General features: G+C 36.7%; 1 protein-coding gene across 9 annotated transcripts in view; it reads right to left on the bottom strand.

Moving 5' to 3' along the window:
* Positions 1-20,025, bottom strand: part of KATNIP (katanin interacting protein) — an 85,149-nt gene that overhangs the window by 4,317 nt on the left and 60,807 nt on the right. For 7 of the 9 annotated variants that reach the window (XM_068699048.1, XM_068699046.1, XM_068699045.1 and 4 more), the window contains 9 exons: positions 18,025-18,100; positions 16,219-16,396; positions 13,949-14,114; positions 9,281-9,435; positions 8,956-9,020; positions 7,051-7,161; positions 4,187-4,326; positions 1,600-1,701; positions 773-930 (listed from right to left, as the gene is read on the bottom strand). In XM_068699048.1, coding sequence (XP_068555149.1) covers positions 773-930; positions 1,600-1,701; positions 4,187-4,326; positions 7,051-7,161; positions 8,956-9,020; positions 9,281-9,435; positions 13,949-14,114; positions 16,219-16,396; positions 18,025-18,100 — 1,151 coding nt within the window. Of the gene's footprint in view, positions 1-772; positions 931-1,599; positions 1,702-3,256; positions 3,320-4,098; positions 4,327-7,050; positions 7,162-8,955; positions 9,021-9,280; positions 9,436-13,948; positions 14,115-16,218; positions 16,397-18,024; positions 18,101-20,025 lie in introns of those variants that run through there. The other 2 variants (XR_011101588.1, XM_068699049.1) reach the window with 2 other exon arrangements.

Raw genomic sequence — 20,025 nt, 5'->3', positions numbered from 1 at the left:
AAATATTTTAGTATTCTTCTGAATGAATATGTCACTTCTAAATGCGAACTGTTGTCTTTTTTCAAGTTATGTACGTGCAAGACATTCTGCTTTTTAACGGTCCAATGTATAAGCAAGTGTTTATTTGTATAAGCTTTAAATTTTTCACCTTTTCAATCTCATTGAATATACGCTTTTCTTTCAGTCTTCATTTTCCTTGCTAGGGACTGTTTTTTAGGCCCTGTTAGTCCTGATCTTCAGAACATTAGTGTATTTTTCATCACATTTGCTGTGAGATTGCCAGCTTGGTGGTTTCAAAGTGTTAGTCCTCAGAACCCAATTCATTCTCATTTAATAGTTCACTAGAACATTCATAAAACAATAGATTTCTGGTTTTGGAATTATTATTTGTGAAAAATCAGAGGACTTTTTCTTTACTTTTTATATTTGATCGTTATCCCCCTCCCCCCCCCAACATAGTATCATTGGGATTTATTATTTCTTCTCTAAGGAGACCTAGTTCTTTTGCTTTGTCTTTATTATTATAGACTGCCATGAAAATACATTTAAATATGAATCAATAATCTAAATAAGTGCTAAAAAATGCTTAGAAATAAAGCTAAAGCTAGTGTTTTGGTCCTTTTATTTAAAAGAAAAAGATTATTTTTTAAGCATTAAATGGGGCTGAGTATGCTTTATAGGGAACTTTTATACATATTTGTGTACTCCTAACATTAGTCACAAAAACAGTTTTTGAAAACAACACTCTTCCATTCAAGATCCACCCACATACCTAATAACACTTCTCTTCTGATGGCAAATCTTTTCATCGTCTGTAAAGAGAATGGTATGGTATGGGACCACTGGGTCACAGGTTGGTAGGATGCCTGACACAACATGGTTCACCATATCCAGAATCCCATTGTACACAAGCAAGTCATCCACCAGAAGCTAAAGATATTAAAAAAAAAAAAAAAAAGATTAAAAAAAATCCTAGGAATCACTTTCAGTAGTCCTCTCAATGAAATAACTAAAAAACATTTTGCACTATTTGTTTCAGAAGTCCAGTCATTACTTTAGTTTTTGTCTGCCTAAATTTCCATTCTGTTCCATTTGCTGGTGGGTCCCCCCCCCCACTCCAGTTTGTGTCTTCTTACTTATATTTCTAATGAAGCTTTCAAAAAGGTACTCAAAATGTATTTCATGCTCTATGTAATTGCACTTCTATTAACTGGAGCAAATCACTCTTAAACCTAGGAATTAATGAATCTTAACTCACTTCAGCTGTCCAAAACCTGTGTCTGTGGTTATTACAGACCAGTATTAACCAGTATTACAGACCTGTTCTATAGTTAAGAGAGAAAGAAAATAGTTATAGAGAAAGAAAAGCATTATTCTATCTTAAAACAATTATCTAACTATCTAATTATTAAAAACACCTGATAAACAGGACACATGACTTGCAGAGGTTAATCATTTTAATACTAAATACAGTGATAAGTGATATAAATCCCTTTCTTTCAGATTATATAGAATCACACTGAAGTAAACTGAAAAAAGTGCAGAAATCATGGCAAGGTGATTCACCAAAAGAGTAACAAGGCATACAAAATTACTTACACCAAATTCCTTCACACCTCTCTGAGGTGTTTTGGCATAATTCCATAACTTGATCATTGAAACAGTAGTAGGTACATCAAAAATAACATACACCCTATTCACCTGCAAAAGAGAATTCATTTACATTTTAGAGCACAAATTCCCCAAAGAAAAGTTTCATACAAGTTTCATCAAAATTGGTCTGCATTTAAAGAGATATAGCTAGAGGGCAGAAAACTGATAAGGACTTAAGTTCAGCTATAATCTCTGTTGATAATTCACAGATGTTGCCTCTTCTCCAGAGCTGCCCTCTCAAATGTACATTAACTCAGAAGATGACATCTGCATCTGAGCTTGTCATTCAGGACTGCTAATCATTTGGGAGAGGGCTAGAAAGACACTTTTAATGAGTATTACATCAACAAAAACACAGACATGGGCTTCAGCATGAGACAAGCTGACTATGAGCGGAATCCATCTTCCTACTAGCAACACTAAAATTTCTCATATATCCCAACAAAACTCTAACAGAAGTTGTGTACCCCACACAAGTTGCAAAAACAGGTACACAGACAACTCTCCTAATGCTTGCCAAATAATTATTGCTTGAGATATCGTTCATTTTATCTTCAAGTGACATCAATGTCAAGATGTTAAGAACACAGATTAAGTCACGGGAAACAAATCTTGCCTATTACAGCTAATTCTATGCTATTCCTTTTATGAGTTACTATATCAACTTTAGGCCAATGTATCCTATGTTCCCCCTCTAGCATCCTCTGTAGTCTTAATCCTTCAATGTTTTGTAGAAGATACTGTTATTTGTATTAAATCACTATGTATTTTTTGTACTGAAGAAAGAGAAGTAGATGTGGTCAATAAAGCTGCTCTTATGTATGCTTTTCTGGGAGAAAATTTGGGCTAAAATGTCCAAATACAATTGTTAGTGTGATAGAAAATGAAAAATTTGATGGAAAATGCATTCAAACAAACAAATAAAATATCAGTAAAAGGGTAACAAAGAATTCAAACCAAACTTATATTAGTAATAAGTTTCTAAAATTTTAGAGGTAGAAAGAAAGACAAATTTAGAAAGGAAAAGAAAGTCCCATTGTATACTTTTTTTCCTAAAGCTTTCAAATTTTCCAATATAGTAAAAAGTTAATTCAGCTTTCGAGACAACTGGAATGTTTCATAGCAAGCTAACAATGAGGATACAGAAGACTTGGTTCAGCATCCCAACTGTAGACAATGATCATTAACAGGCTGCTTGCTTAATCCATTTGTACTTGCTGGCTTTGCAACCAAACCATGGAAGATGGCAGAGAGGAAAGAACTATATGGATCTTGAGAAGGTATCACTTGCTACAGCTTAAGTACAGAAAGGGCCATTACTTTGCTTACTTGTCCCTCCTGCAAATCACATATTAGTGTTAAAAAGGGTAAAATGGATAATATCTTATCTACTACTTTGGTGCCAGACGTGATGACACAAAAAACATTGTATGGATCTGTGCTAGAACCTCAGGCATTATTTTCCTTTTGCCAAAATGAAATAATCTCTAAAATAATGTTTTTATAAGGACATTAACACATGTCAGACATGCAAACTCAGACGGTTGTCAAATCAACCATTCACGATGCTACAATGGGTATCTGTGCATCCCGAGTTAATTACCAGGTTCAAGATGTGGGATCTAGACCCTAGGAACCTCAGGCATTACACAGAACTTCCATTTTCCTAAGAAACACAAGCAGTCAGTATTCCCAAGTATAATTAAAGTTTTATCTTAACTATACTCACTGCATTACATCACCAAATAATATACAAATTATTTTCAAAACTGACTTAATTCTTTGCTTATAGTAGTCTAAATAAATAACTGTAGTATATGCAGTAAGGATTTTTCCAACACAGTAAGCTATAGCACATCACACTTTAGGTTTACATTTTATTACTTTTGAAATCTATCCTCTAAGAAAAACATCTTAACAATGTCCAAAATCAGCCCCATGCAAAAATGTTCTCTCCCAAAACAAAGAACTCATCTAAGTTTATCAGTTTTTCCTGTTTAGATATTTGGTACCCCATATTTTAAACATGCTGCTTCTAAAAGGGCTCAATTGCTTGGAGTTTTAGGACATGAAATACTATGCCTGTCATATCTAATTTATGAATTTGAATTCAAGACAGTTAATGAGGTTTAAAGAAATTCTAATTACTGTAACAAAATTTATTGTCTTTTGCAAAAAATGGTTTACAATTTTAGTACATTCCCATTTGAAAGGTGTTCACTGCACAAAACACATATATTAAGCTGTTTTACCAGTAACATTATCAGAGTAGCTGATAAAACATCCATGCTACCTCTGGAAATTATTTTGCTGTTGCATCATGGAAATAACAAGCAGGTTACAAAGCTGGGAGATGTATACTGCTGCTACCTTTTCAGTGAAGAGAAATTGGAATAAAGAGAACGTCTTCTGAAAGGTAGCCTAGCTTACTAATATCAAATTTACCTAAAGATTATGCATGTTTTCCCTTTCTTTTATGCTTTTGGCCACATGTATGCACATCACTAGAATGGAATGAAAAGGGAAAATGTACCAAACCAGGAAGAATGGGTGCAAGCCACATATGTCTGCCATCAGTTGTGTTATTTACTCTGTCAATGAGTTTGTCTGGAGTTCGGATATCTCCAGATACATCTTCCAAAACATTGACACTATCTGGAAAAGCAGCAATATCTGGAAAAAAAAGCTTTAAGTTTAAATAACTGTAAAGGACATTTCAGAAATAACATATTTTAAAAGTTCATGCTTGCTCTTCCAGACTCCGTGAGCAAGTATTCTATAGATAGAATAGAGCAGTAAAAATTATAAAATACTCCAAGTATTTTACTTAGCTAGCCGAGGAACTTGAGAACACATTTTTAAAAGCAGTAAAACTCTTACAGATTCTGGCATTCAAAATTATATTTAAAATAGGAAGAAATTAATTAGCTGCATTTCATTTATTTTAAAGTACATCTTCATGACTTCATCAATAAAGTTCCCTTATCAGAAATAGTCACTTCCCAAGTGTTGTTTTATTTATTTTGTGACAAAGCTCCACTTTTTTTTTTAGCACAAACATGTAGAAACGTATATGAAAGATACCTTAAGAAAAGTATCCTTGTAGGAGATAGTCAGTCTGACTGCATTTTCCTGAAGTTCCATAATACTTCTAATAAAAATCATTAACTGTCTAATAAGACCTTCTTTCATTTCTTTCAGAGGGAAAGATTAAACCTTCTATAGGCTTTCTGTATAACTAGACTTCCTCTGTAAGGGAATGTTTCAGTTAAAAACACATGTATGCTAAAGACATGCAAAGAAATGTGGATGGACGGCATTGTCTTCAGAATTATAAGACCCTAGCAAGCTAGTTTGATGGACAATAGTTTCCCTTTGCTTTGCTTTCTAGAATGTTGGAGTCTCTCAATATTTATAAGGAATTTAAGAAATAGCACAGAAATGACTCAGCTATTTAAGAAAAGCTTGCTTCAGACTTGGTAGCTGAATTATCACATGTACTGTACTGAGACAGATGTGCTTTTTCTGGGATCCTAAGATACCCAAGAAACACTGCTGTACAAGCAGAAACAGGTGATTATTCCAAACTAGCTGTGCTATCTTTACATGGCATTGTAAAAACATACAATAAGGACATACTGTAAAGGCATACAATTTAAGTCAAAAATCCCCCGATCTTAAAAACAAACTATTAACACTTCAATTTCAAATGTTTCTTCTCCATCACAGATTTGGAGATTTCAAGTTCATCATGCACCATACAATACATAAATAAAAATGTTGCTCAGAAAAGAACCTTGACTTTTTTTCAGTGTAATCTCTATTTATAAGAAAATGAGGATCTGTTGAGACATACAATACACACAGCATCCACATTTTTATCAGTTTTAGTTGGTTAAGAAACACTGCTTTTACAATGTGATTGAACAACATCAGTTCTATATGGAGGTATACACTTCCAGCACTTTAAGATTCATAGAACCAGAGAATGGCTTGGGTTGGAAGGGACCTTTAATGATCATCTAGATACAACCACACTGCCATAGGCAGGAACACCTCCGCCCAAGTCCAGGCTGCACAAATCCCATCCAGCCTGCCCTTGGGCACTGCCAGGGATGGAGCTTCTCTGGACCAGCCACTATCTAGCCACCCTCACGGTAAAGGATTTTTTCCCCAATATCTATTCTAAATCTTACCCCTTTTAGTTCAAAACTATTACTTCCTGTCCTATCACTACACACCCTGGTCTCTCCTCATCTTCCTTATACGCCCCATCTAAGTATTGGAAGGCTGCTGTAAGGTCTCCCTGGAGCATTCTCTTCTCCTGGCTGAACAACCCCATCTCTCTCAGTCTCTCTTTATCTTTACAGGAGAGGAGCTCCAGCCCTCCGATCGTCCTTGTGGCCTCTGCAGAACCTGCTCTATCAGCTCCCTGTATCTTGTGCTGGGGCCCCAGAGCTGAACGTAGGGCTCCAGGTGGGGTCTCATGAAAGGACAGCGGATGGGTAGAATCCTCTCCCTTGCCCTGCTGGCCACCGTACTTTTGATGTGGCCCAGGATACGGGTGGCTTTCCGGGTTGCAAGTGCACGTTGCCAGCTCATATCAAGTTTTTTCATCTACCAGTACCCCCACACCTTTCTCTGCAGGGCAGCTTTCTACTCATTCATCACCCAGTCTGTACTGATGTTTGGGATTGCCTTGACCCAGGTGCAGGACCTTGCACTTGGCCTTGTTGAACTTCACGAGGTTTGTACAGGCCCACCTCTCAAGCCTGTCAGGGTCCCTCTAGTGGTCAGCTGCAACACTCAACTTCATGTCATCCACAAACTTGACAAGGGTGCACTCAATCCCACTATCCATGTTGAAGACATTAAACAGTACCAGTCCCAGTACGGAATGCTTAGGGACACCACTCCACCTGGACAATGACATGTTGACCACTACTCTTTCGATGTGGTCATCCAGTCAATTCTGTATCCACCAAACAGTCCATCCATCAAATCCATAGATCTACAATTTAGAGACAAGGATGTTGTGTAGGACCGTATCAAAGGCTTTGTACAAGTCCAGGTAGATAACATCAATTGCTCTCCCCTTGTCCACCAATGGTGTCACTCTGTTGTAGAAGGCCACCAAGTTAGTCAGACATGATTTGCCCTTTGTAAAGCCATGCCAGCTGTCTCCAATCACCTCCCTTTCTTCCATATACCTTAACATGGTTTCTAGGTCTACCTGCTCCATAAGCTTACCAGCTACAGAGGTGAGGCCAAATTTAGTTGATATAGAGCGCTGAAGTGCAACTCTTCAGTGGCCCTGATTGCTATGAATCTTTCAGATGTGTCCTTCATTCCATCTATTGGTTACCCATGGAACACTGAATCAAATTGAAAGGATACTGTTTTCAGTCAGTAAGATTTGGTCTCCATGTTCATTGAACAGCTCCAGTCCATTCAAACCGATGTAGTACGGATCACCCCAAGTTGTCAGAAGCTGAAACTGAAAAACAACTGAAAAGCAAAGAGCTATTAAGGAAAATTTTGATGCTGATACTTTTTCCTAATGGAACATCTATCTTGCACTTTCAAAAATGACTGTGCAACACACATCTCCAATGTTAGACATTCTCATCTGCAGTGTATGAGATGCTTCTGATACTACAAGGACTGTTTAGCCAAATACCAAAGTAGGCTACATATTTGTATCACAGATTCACAGCTCTGGAAACCTGAATACTTTGGATGCTGTCACCTTATCTCAGTGTAAAGGAGTTGAACAGATGCAAGTTTTACCATGCTTTTTGGCACCAAGTTTGGATGGCAGCTGCTTGCCAATTCTCTTTACAACTGGAGATACAGTCTGACAGATTAGTCAGGTCTCTTTGACACCACAGAATTCGCATTTCCTATTCAAATCTGAAAATTTCTGTTTGAAATGAAGAAAAGCTTTTAGGAAAAAAATCACAATTCATCCTTGTTTCCTGCTGTGGCCAATACCTAATGCTTTCATAAGAAACATTATTAGACAGATATTGTAGAGTATACAGCCATCAAGAATTTCTTTTTAGTCCATAAAGAGGGAAGAGTGTTTTTTTTAATACTCTCAATACACATTACAACAATCCTTACTCTTCTTAATGTCTATAGAAGTCCAATCATTCATGATCCTTCCTCTTTGAAGTGACATCTTATAGCAACAAGTTCCATTATATCTAGTTATAATATGGGTGAAAAAATGTATTGTTCACTTCAGACTTTGTCTTAAACCCCTGTGAATAAACTATATTATTTTCAGAGAAAAAGTCTGTCATTTCTAATACTGGTAATACACAAAAATGAAAATCTGCAGTTGGAACAACTACATAAAAGTCTGTCTACTTACATTCACATATGCTCATGTATGTTATTCTTGTAGATGAAGAACTAATGATTTTTTATTATTGTTATTTTTATTTTATCATTATTTATTTTTAAGTGTGTGACCTTCCTTATTATATATTGCAACTTATTAACACCACAGCTCTTATCTAGAGGCTTGATTGCCTTTCTACATTTTCTGAATACACCTTTGCTTGGTTTTGAATTGCACGAGTGGTAACTGGCCAGCAAATATGCCCCTTCATTGAATGGCAGAGAATGTAATAGGTATGTGCTGTCCATTTCTCTAGTGGAGCACCTATTTTTCTCTTTCCTCTACCCAGCCACTGATTTTCATGAAACCGTCAGGAACTTAGTCTTGCTGAGACCTCAGTGTCTCTAAACATGGTTAGAATAGCCTAATGGATTTAAAAGGCCTGTCAAGTAGATGGATGGCATGACAGGAAGTAGTATCACAAAAGTCTGTACTTATTTAAGAAAGCTCAATGTTTCTGGCTTTTTAAACTTAACAAAAATGGCAAAAATATTACACGGTTCTGATCAACACAGCCTTAACAAAGATGTAAAATAAGACAAATTCCAAGAAACAGCAATGAGAACATTCAAAGATACGCAAAAAGTACAGACTACTTCTAGTGTTGACAGGCTGGCAGGATACTGTGCTTATGAACCTCTAGCTCTAGCTTGGGTGGATTCCAAAAGGCAGGAAAAAAAGCTACTGGAGCATTTTACTACAGGTGACACATTCTTATATTCTGTTTCATTTATTTACTCTTAATTCATACCTTTTTAATCATATTCTTGGTATCTCAGTCATTTCTTAAAGCACCAGAAACTGTTGGATTCAAAACTGTCAGGATTCATTACAACGTTATACAGAACACTTCGGAGTTATATACCAAATGAGAAAATGACAGAGAAGGATACAACCACATGGCATTAATGGTGCTTCATAGTCCATACTAGCTTGTTCCATTCTCTTTGAACCAGTCCTGCCAAAATGACCAAGACAAAATAGTTTGTATATACATTCTTGGGTTATTTGGAAAAGAACAGAACAAACCCAAGAAATTAAGTCAAAACACACACACCCCTCTGCCCCCCAGATTATGTAATATAATGTATTTTACTGAGATCAGAGAACATTATATTTTCATCTAGTTGCTACAGATTTGCTTCAAAATAAAAATACATATAAATATTGAACAGTTAAGAGAAACTACGTGGTGCAGATAAAAATATCCTACTTTACCTCTTTTGTACCCTATTAAGCTGGGGCTGCAGATAGTCAAGGAAGAGAATTTCTTGGGCGAAGTCAAAGTGGCAGTTGCCTGGTCCCTTGCGGATAAGAAAGCCCTCTGGTGGGGAGATGCTGTGACCATCCAGCGTTACATGGACTACCTTAGCCTTGTTTAAAAAAAACATAAAAAACATAACATAAATCCAATGCACTAGCACTCACTTCTGAGGCTGAAATAATAGTTTCAGTAATTTTGATGTATTTATTCCATTCCTATGTAGTATCACATCCTTTGGCCTAAACCAGAAGACACCAGTTGCAACGTATAGCGTGCAATCCAAAGCATCACAGGTGACACTGATTGAACTGTTGAGATTGATGGGGATGGCAGAGGTTGGGGATGAGGGAAGAAGAAAAAGATTGGAAGAGCTCCTCAACTACTGCACCCCCCCTAGAGCTCAGCAAACTGAAGCTTTGTGAGCTGCAGCAGTACACCCATCAGACTGGGCAGACTCAGCTTTCAAGACAGCACGTGTCATCTAGGGAGATGGTTAGTTATTTGTTGTGCAGCTGAATGCAATGCTAGCGCAGGCCTGACTGCTCAACCCTGGCTGAAGCTAGCCTTTAAGAAATCCTGTAACCTGGTGATCTCTTGGGAGCAGACACACATTCATGTCTTGATTCTGTTTACAGAAAAGCTGTATTTCACCAGTTCTATTTATCTGTGTGACAGGTGGGATTTGGACTTCTCCAGGATCATGCAAACTGATGTACCAAGCCATGTTGTATGTAACCCAACGACATATGAATAAAGAAGAAGTACCTGTATCAGGCAAAACAGATTAAGGCACGTCCACATCACAGATGTATGCGTGCCTGATACAATCTCTGAAGATTAAACTAAATAATTCAGGCATACTTAATCAGAAGATGAGGGAGTCCTGGTCCCTTCACCCTCCCCCAACAGCACCATCTGGTGCTGTATGCACCATCCCAGTCACATAACAATTCGGTCATGCAGCAACAATTATCACTGCATCTTGCCTTGCAGTATGTTAAATGTAACCTAATGTTAATCACAAGCAGCATTCATTGCACTTAGTCTGTCACTAATTACTGCTTAAGGAAGGAATAATACCTGGAAAAACATAACAAGATGGCCTTATAACTGTCACTATGATTACAGCTTGCTGATTAATGGACTGAATGAAAATGGATTCATTTAGTTAGCAAAAGACAATTTAGTCTATATCTAGATTTTACACTGACTGATGTCTATATGATAATTTGAGGCTAATTTAATTTTGTATGGAAATATTTAATTTTCATCACCTGTTATTAGGACTTATATTAAAATACATATGCAGTATTTATAGACACTTAAAATGGGAATTTTAGCTTTCTGAGAAGAGCTTAACATTAAGGATTTTCTGCAAAGCCCATATACTATCAGTTTCCTGATATTCATAATGATTTTCATATCTTTGCCATTTCTAAACTGTTTTTATTCAATTATGATTTCATTAAGTTGTACATGTAATAACCCAAAAGTAAAGCTTAAGATATTTTTTTTTTTATATAAATATTTATTGATTTGAAAACTTAACATACTGTACTGGACTAAATGAGGTACTCATTTCACTTTCAAAGAGCACAAAGATAAATTAAGAGGGAAAGTTTGTACAAGTACCAAGTAGGGGGGAAATAACTATTTCTGGCTTCATCTTTAATAAGCTTGGGAGCAAAAAAAGGAGATACACTTTTTGTATATGACATGATACTGCATGCTACTTTCCAGATGAATCAGGCTGCCAGGCTAGGAAGAAGCAAAAAATCCACTGAAATACACTTTAGTTTAAGAAACATATATTGAATGGGAAGTCTAGAGACTCAGAGATGAAATCTTACCTATTACACCACAGCTGCTTATATTTATGTGCCCTTTAGAGCCCTCATTTCTAAGTAATTTTCATCATCTGAGAAGGCTCTCAACCATCACACACAGCATTTTACAAATCGCATAACAAAGCTTTCACAAGGTAATTTTTCATAGAGCTGGAAATAGCATACAAGCCTTCATTTTGACAGTTCACTGCCATTACCCTCTCATACTAAAGCTGTGAATAGAATCCACCGGTCTACAGCTGCCTAGAAAATCATTATATTTCACATCCTGTTTCCTAGAAGAACAGCAATACTTCAGAAAACAAATGTCACTTTGCCCTAGGCTTGCAGTTCAAAGCCTCTTTGCTGCGGGGCCCAGCAGATATCCTGCACCTTCAGTTTTCCAAATAACTTGTCTCATTCATCCTTTTGCAGAACTGGAGGTAAAAACGCCTCATTTAAATTGTACCCGGTAACTGCTATGGGACTTACAGGTGTGCCACTCACAAGCATGCTTTATTGGATCCACCTCTTTTGTCAATCTAGCAAATAAACTGTAAAAACAAACAGACAAACAAACACACACAACACCTTCCTTCCTTCCTTCCTGTCTTGGTTTGGTCTCCAAAAAACAAATTCCCCATTAGATCTTAGGGATCTATTTTTTGTTGTTGTTTTTTGTTTGTTTGTTTGTTTTTCCTCCTTTAATAACTGAGACACACACAGAAAGTAGATTTGATTGGAAAATTCATGTTCAAACTTTTCTTCCCTGCTCTGCCTTGGAGAAACTTGGGCTCATAATAGTAGAGAAAAACATTCCACAACACCATTTACAGACAGTTCTTCAGATTGCAATACATATAAAGAATCACAGAAAAATTTTAATTCAGATAGAGTTCTGTGTTGTCTCCAGTCACAACTCTTGCTCAGAGCAGAGCGGCCAGCAAAACTAAATTGGGTTATTCTGCCTTTTGTTAGAGTTTTGAAAGCCTCCACCAACAAGGTCTCACCCTATCACTGCATACTGTCCCAGTGCTGTACCATTCCCATGGGGCAGAGTCCTTTCTTTATGCTCAATCATACCAGTTAAGTCATGGATTTTACTAAAAGAACTATATGTTACACAGGTGTATGTTTACGTGGTAAGCTCAGCATGCTCCTGAACCCTACCATGTGTCATTTTGGGTTAATGCAATGAATTGAAAAAAATAACTTATCAAATGTTAAAATTTCTGTATCAGTTGTGGCTAGAATGAAAGATGTCACACTCTGGACCCTGTGAGTCTTTGGACAGTCTTTGGCACTCTACAACACCTCATGCTTATGTTAAAAGATGCCAGGGCTCAGTTACAGAGAGGGAACACCTCCTCCTTATGTGATTGTCCATATGAAAGAAATTCCTGGAAGGTAAATTTATGTAGAAAAGTAGTTCTCCAATATTTGCTACTATCTTGTCCAATCTTATGAAGGACCCATGCCTCCAACTTCAATTCTAAAAATTTTTCCAGAGCTCTGCTGATTTTTTTTTGTTTTTGTTTTGTCGTCTTCTCTTTACTTTTATACACACCAACATTTTTCTCCTTATGTGACTGAATTTGGAAGTCAAGAACACACCAGTTAAATGTGAATGGGAAGATCTGGAGACACGGATTCACAAACTGTGCAGTGAACAGCAACAAATTCTTCACTTTCATTGCAACAGCATATGAGAAAAAGCAGGGAAATGAGTTACAGCCAAACTCAGAATGAGAGCTAGATATAACACCAACTCCAACAGATGTTATTTGATAGTCAGCTCCAAGAGTTCAGGATAAAAACAAAACTAAAGCAAGTAATTCAGAAAAAGAAGTGAGGAGGTATGTTATACAATTTTAGCTAAACTACATTAGCCAAACTGCTTGAAAATGGCAGCTTTCCCAAACAAATGTTAAGAGTTCTAGAGACTCGCTTATTGAAAAAAGTAGCGTTGATTAATTGGGCTTAAAACAATCCATGTATGACAGCCAAGTACAACTCTGCTATCCCCAGCTGTTTTCCATTCAACTGCCTGGTAACTACATAGGTTTAATGAACCATAAACTCTATGGTAGTATACACTTAAAAACTGAAAGCAAATTTGAAAACTGCATGGCATGGCCACAGAGACAGAGCCTTGGGTTTCATGATGCAAGTATAATGAAGTTTCATTATATTCCTTGTTTTAAAAAGGCACACCAAATTCTCTATTTAACATTTTACTAAACATTACTAGATAACTAAATAGCTATACAGCTTTTATAATTGATGCACTAAATGATAACTTTTAAAATGACAGACTTAAAAACAGCAGAGAGCATGAAAACACTTTAAATGATGCCACTGTCAGAGACAACAAAAAGTTTATACGCAGATACTGCTTTCTTTAACTTATCCAAACAGGATTTCTGTTGAAGTGCTCACTGTTCTACCAACCCTTTTATTGCAGGAAATGAAGAATCATATGGTAGGCCTAAATACTGGCTAGTGAGAGGATATCACTTCAAGATCATGTATCTTGAAAATAATATGTGCTACTATGCGTCTCTTAGAAAAATCATCTGTGAAGTTTTCTTTAAACTGTCTCTCTCTTTTTTTTTCTCCAGTATTTGCTGTTTGTGGAGACAGAAATGCATTATACCTGCCACAAAACTCAGACTCAGACAATCTAGAAAGATTTATGGCATTCCATTAAGGCAGCTATATTCATTTATCACAGTACCAATTTTCCAATGCACTGCTGTATATTTTTGCTGGCAGTGCTCCTTTTCTTTTACTTACCCCTCTATAGGTATCCTCTGGAGATTTATTATAGTTCCAAAAGCGAAGCCCTGCAATATTTTCAATTTTATAAAAATGGATTGTGAGCAGATGATTTTCTCCAAAAGAGAAGGGAATGAGCCACATATGGTCATCCTCAGCTGTGATATTAGTCCCATCTATTAACCTACAAAGAGAAAAATCCATTAGCTGCAGAAAGGAAAAGCCTGCTTTACTCATGAAAACAAGTGCTTTACTAGGTCTTTTTCTGATTTCCACTTACAGATTCCAGGGCTTTATTATGCCTATGTCTATTAAATTAAAGAAGCATAATAAAAAAAAAAAGAAGTAATACATAATCATTGAATTGAAGGCCGGGGTGATAGGGAGGCAGAAGAAAAAATAAAAACATTTCGTTTAGTTGAGTCTGTTGACGAATAACAGACAAATCCTTATTTTTCCCTGTGTGAACAGGTAGAGAAAAGCTAATTTGGTATCTCTGTACCGAAATGACTGAAGGCAAAGCCCTAAGGCCCAGACGTTATATAACTTACTAACACAGAACTGTGCCTAGCTTAGCATACCTGGCAGTCTGCAGTGTGTTACTGTGTGCAACTATATAATGCAACTATACTGAATCTGAGCTGAATGGCTGATGGATAAAGCTCAGAGAAGCAGCAGTCTGTTCACATCTTTCATCATGCTCACAGTTAAGCATATTCCTACTTCGTTTTTAATAAATAAATAAATAATTCTACCAAAGTGATAGTGTTGTCTCATTATAGCACAGGTGTTAGGCTGACTAGATAAATTTCATTCCATTATTTCCTCATCTTGGAATTCCAACTTCCACCACAAACTATGGCATACAAAGAGTGCAAAGGAGAACATGAATTAATTGACCCAGTGTAATTACTTTTGTACACTGCCCTAAGTACCTACTCTACTTAAAAGTTAATAAATAAGTGGGTACCAGACTTGGCAGTTCCTCACAGAAACAGGTATGTGTAAGGACTCTTTTCACAGAGAAACTGAACCGATGAAAAAGGTGTAAAACTTGGCTTGGTCCTAAATAGTACACAGGACTTGAAATTTTGTAGTTGAAGAGCACTGAAGCCTACTCAAACTCAACATACTTTGCAGAAATATCAAAAGGAAAAAATAAAGCCCCTATTTCTTGTGCTAAAGAAGCCTCTTAAGTAAAAATGGAGTCTGACAAAAAAAAAAAAAAAAAAGAAAAGAAAAAATGAAATCCTTATACACAGCAGACAGAATATTAAGGGATATCATACTGGAAGCATAGAACAAATCTATCTCACTAAGCAAGACATTAGAAAGGGGGAGGACTTGAAAAAATAGAAGCCAGCCTGGCTTAGTGGCAGATAAAGGAAGTATTACAAGCCATCTTTCAACAAAAGTCATGATCAAACAAACTAAATCAACAGGATCATAAACTCTGGAAGGGTAAATGTATATTCACAGGCTAAGAAAGGTTATGAAGGCTAGCACGCAAAAGGTACCATAAATAAAATTCCTCAAATACATCAGAGGCAGAAAGCCTGCCAGAAACTCTAGGATCAACAGATGACCAGGCTGTAAAAAAAAGCATCCAGAGGTGATAAGATACCTAAGGAAAAGCTAAATTAATTCTTTGTATCTGGGTCCATCATAGAGGAGTCTGGATAGTACCTCCAGAACCTCTTCATCATAAGGGATCTCACAGGAAGATTTCTTAGATCTTTAAACCTATGGAAAAGATTTTTGTACATTTCATAATTTGAGAAAGTTTATTTGCCAATGAATAAAACTTCATTGGAGTTAAACAAAAGCTGCAGTATTAAAGATTAGTATCTACTCCTGCAATTCCCTAATACAATCTCACTCTTCACTAACTTGACGTTTTTCCTTGTAATTATTCAGTAATCCTGCAAAAATATTACTGCATATGCATAGACAAATGCTAATAGAAGGCACGCGTTTCTGCCTGGAGTGTCCTTAGCAGTGATACCAATCAGGCACATTACCTTTTCCCAACTTTTCCCAAATATTGTCTTTTGGAAACACCTCATTAATTTTTCTGCAACAGACCGTTCCTGGGAAGCTCATGAAATCCAAGAATCAGTAATGAGGGTATGAAAATCATGTTGGTATTTACATGTGTTAACCTAACAAAAGTTCATATAATTCTGTCATTTTATCCAATTTTATGTAAAGTGAATTTAAAATTGATAAACTCTAAAACTGTTGATCGATAAGAATATTGAGCAGACTCCACCTCTTTCACTACTTACTTTTCTAATGTTCTGGAATCTCCTGTATACTCTGGAAGATCATTCAAGTCTTGGGGTGAAGCAGAAATCTGTTCTGTACTTATTTTTAATGCTTGACCATTCTTTCCTATCACTTCAAGTCCAGTCAGCCCAAGGTAATGAGAATCTCCCCAGTTCATGGTAAAATTCAGTTGCAGGCCTATATAAAAATACACATACAATATACACACATACATAATTACTAGTATGAAGTAAGGCACAAAGACTCCAAAACTGAATAATCAGTGTGAACTGGAAGACACTTCCACTAGTACAGAGCAGTCAAAGACACCAAAAACATAAACATGAAAGACCTGATAGATTTCTTAAAAGCAAAGATAACAGCAAAGCTGGACTGCACAAAGACTTGAAAGTACAAACGTTTTCCAAAACAGAGCACCAATGCAAAATTGCTACTTACAAGCCCTGATCCTCATAAAAGAAAAGAACACCCCCACACTTAAAACACTATTGGATCAGATGATCTTGAATGTCTTTTCCAACCTTAATGATTCTGTGATTCATACCGTGGGTTAATACAGAGTAATTCAAGGTAATACAGGTAAGAGCACTGCAGTGTTTATGTAGGCTGTCAGGAGGAGGAAGGCTTCTTTCTCTGTTCTCTCTCCGACTAGCCAGCAACCCAGCAATTTCCTCTGGGTTGGGTTTGCCACTGCCACTAGTGGCACTAGGGGATCCACTCACTCTCCACATTGTAACCCACTAATGCATTCTAAATTCAACTGCTCACAGCCTGGCATAAATGACTGCTGATAGTCTGCATCTGAGCACATTTCATTCAAGGATCAGGCTCAATTACCATCAGCTAGTCACATAACCTCACAGTTTTCTTTATTTAGGACAGTGTGGCAGATATTACTGCGACACCATCAATACCACATTGATGCCTGTCCACTTACCAACAGCTTGAATCCAAGCCATGAATTATCCTACCATGTATTATCCAACCTCTTTCTTGGGTAGAGACAAGCTACTCCAATCAACTTCTTAACAAGATCTTGTCCAAATGAGAGACTCCATCTACTAATCTCTGAATTATAACCTCACTATCTTTTTCATTGACTTTAAGAAATGGAACAAGAGAAAGGCATCTAAAGTTCACAGATATGAGCCGATCATAGATGTTCATATACAAAGTTTATAGATCTAGATTATACATATAGACAATAGATACATAGCTGAATAACAGTATTGTGATTATTTTCAGAGAGCACATCACAGTTTGCTAAAGGCTTTATGCCAGGCCCAAGAACCCAATTTCTCCTGTGCTGGTCAAAGGACCAGGAAATTATACTTCTGAGCCATTCAGAGGTTCACTAGAAAATAATTTAAAGGCCAGAAAGATTTGCTTTTGTGCAGGATAAACAGATCAGGTATTTTCAGTAGGGATGTAACATTCTGGTCTAGTTTTAACTGTAGGCTTTCTATTGTGAATCTGATCTGAGAAATTCAGTCAGTCTAAATAAATATGCGGGATTGGAATTGAATTACTTGGTAATGGACACAGCTATCACAAATCCCATTCAAGGACTACGCAAATGGCTAGTGTTATTTTTGAGATTAAATGCCAGCTGTCACAATATAATGTTCTAAAATCCACAGTAAAAGAAAGCTTCTGTCTTAAATATTCAATTACTCTTCTTTATTCCAGACCAGACATCTGTCACCGTGTGACTCTGACAATTCAGATTCTCCTTGATAACATGTCAGGAGAGTGAGGGGGTAGGTGTGGAGTGGCGTATGCAAGCAGTAAAAGAAAGAACTTACACTTTCCAGTAAATATTCCTGGCTCCTTGGGTATACATTCAGAGGAAGAGTCTGGCAGAATTACTTGCTTTTGAACCTAAAAAGTAAGCCAACAGGTGCAATAAACATGCATTTAAATATACACTTTTAAGACCGTTCATAACATATTTGTTTGTTTTATGTACAGCTTTTTGTGTTTCAGTCTCCCTTTGCCTCACCACTCAGGCTCTTCTGCAAACAATGGAAAACATGCCCCTAAACATGAAAGACCACATGCATCCTTACTAAGTCAAGACAATATGTTTGTTGATGTTGTTAGTGCATTTATGAGATTTCCTAGCGTGGGATGACTTTTCTTGGAGAGGTTGGAATTGATAAGTCACTCTTATTTTCATGCAGACTGCCATTAGCAAATGATGACATACTGCATTTGCAACATGTAGCATATGTGTCACAGAGATAAAATGTTTGGATGCAATGTAAGACCTCAAAGTGCCATTGCGTTTTTTTCCTTGAATCAGAGGGCAGAAGAAATTAGCAACCTTACCAAAAGCAGGTGTTTGTTCCTTGACAATACTAATTAATAGTTAACAACACAAATTATCGAGGCTGCCAAGGAATATGCTTTTTCCTCATGGATTAAAAATGTATGGTCTTTATTCTATTTATCACCTACCTTGAAATGAAGATATTTTTCATAAGTACAATCATGGCTGACAGCAAGGGATGAAAAAATAAATCTTTTTCACCCCCAGAAATCAACCCATATCTATTTATTTTGTTTTTTAAACAGAAGCTGGATCCAAACTAATGGCTCAATGATCTAGTAACATTACTTTAATTGGTCAATAGGCAAGGCAACAAGGTGCATTTCCAGAGAGCATTTCACAAAAACACCTCCTCAAAATCTCTGAGTAAGCTAAGCTGCCATGGGGGAAATCCTAACTAATTAAACACCTGGTCTGCAAACAGGAATTAACTGTTGGTTTTGACAATTTAGGAAAGTGAAAATCCAGGAAAAAACAAACAAAAAAAAACACAAATGACAAAATTTGCTGATCCTATTGAGGCAATTATGGTAGTAAAGACAAAGGACAACTGCAAAGGTTTGCAGATGGACTTCCTTTCACTGAGTGAGGGTGATAAAATAACATTAACTTAATTGTAGATAAATGTAAAAATGCTATGCAGAAGAGAAACAATCCTGACTTTACATATGAAATATTGGGCTACAAAGTAATAGGAAATCTGAATGAAATCTTGTCATTGTTGTAAGTAGTTCTACAAAAACATCATCTCAAAACTCATTAGTAGTCAAAAAGCCAAATAGGAAATTAGGAGTCTAGACTCATTCTCCATAGTTTCATTCATCATTAGAGGTAGACTTCCTGTCATTCAGAATACACCAAAAGGGCTTACATTATGGCTAAAAAATAAAAAATAATAAAAAAAAAAATCAACACTTGTCTCCTACTATTATAGTCAATTTCCATAGTACAACCACCGACATCCCTGATCATCTACATCATCTACATGTGTTCTCAGACAGCAACATACTTCATGTAACAGCTAATGTCCTTGTGGTAATTACATAGGTGAAACTGAATCAGAACTGCACATTATAATACACTCACACAGAACCTACAGAGTATGAAAAAAACCTCTGCTGTTGGAGGGTATTTTCTCACAAAACAGTGACTCCATCTTTGATGTCTCATGCCTTTTCCACAGAACAACTTTCAAAGACCAGCCTGGGAATCAAAATTTGGAACTCTGCTGAATATTAAAACTCCACAGACTCAGTAAAGCTACTGCCTTTATAGAATGCAGAATAGTGCCTAAAAATATTTTTAAAGACACCTTTTACCACCTCTTTTCTCCTCCTTCCCCATTTCTTGGCCACTCAGATCCCTCCATTCCACTGGTGCCTCTATCTTTTTTTTCAGCCTTAGTCTAACGTTCTATTTCAACACTGCCTACGAACATTGTGATACCTCATGGCTAGAACAAAATATTACCCCA

The sequence above is a fragment of the Anas acuta genome, chromosome 15, assembly GCF_963932015.1.
Source record: "Anas acuta chromosome 15, bAnaAcu1.1, whole genome shotgun sequence".
NCBI classification, from domain to species: domain Eukaryota; kingdom Metazoa; phylum Chordata; class Aves; order Anseriformes; family Anatidae; genus Anas; species Anas acuta.
The sequence above is the reverse complement of the archived record's forward strand: the minus strand, read 5'-3'. Positions and strand labels throughout refer to the sequence as shown.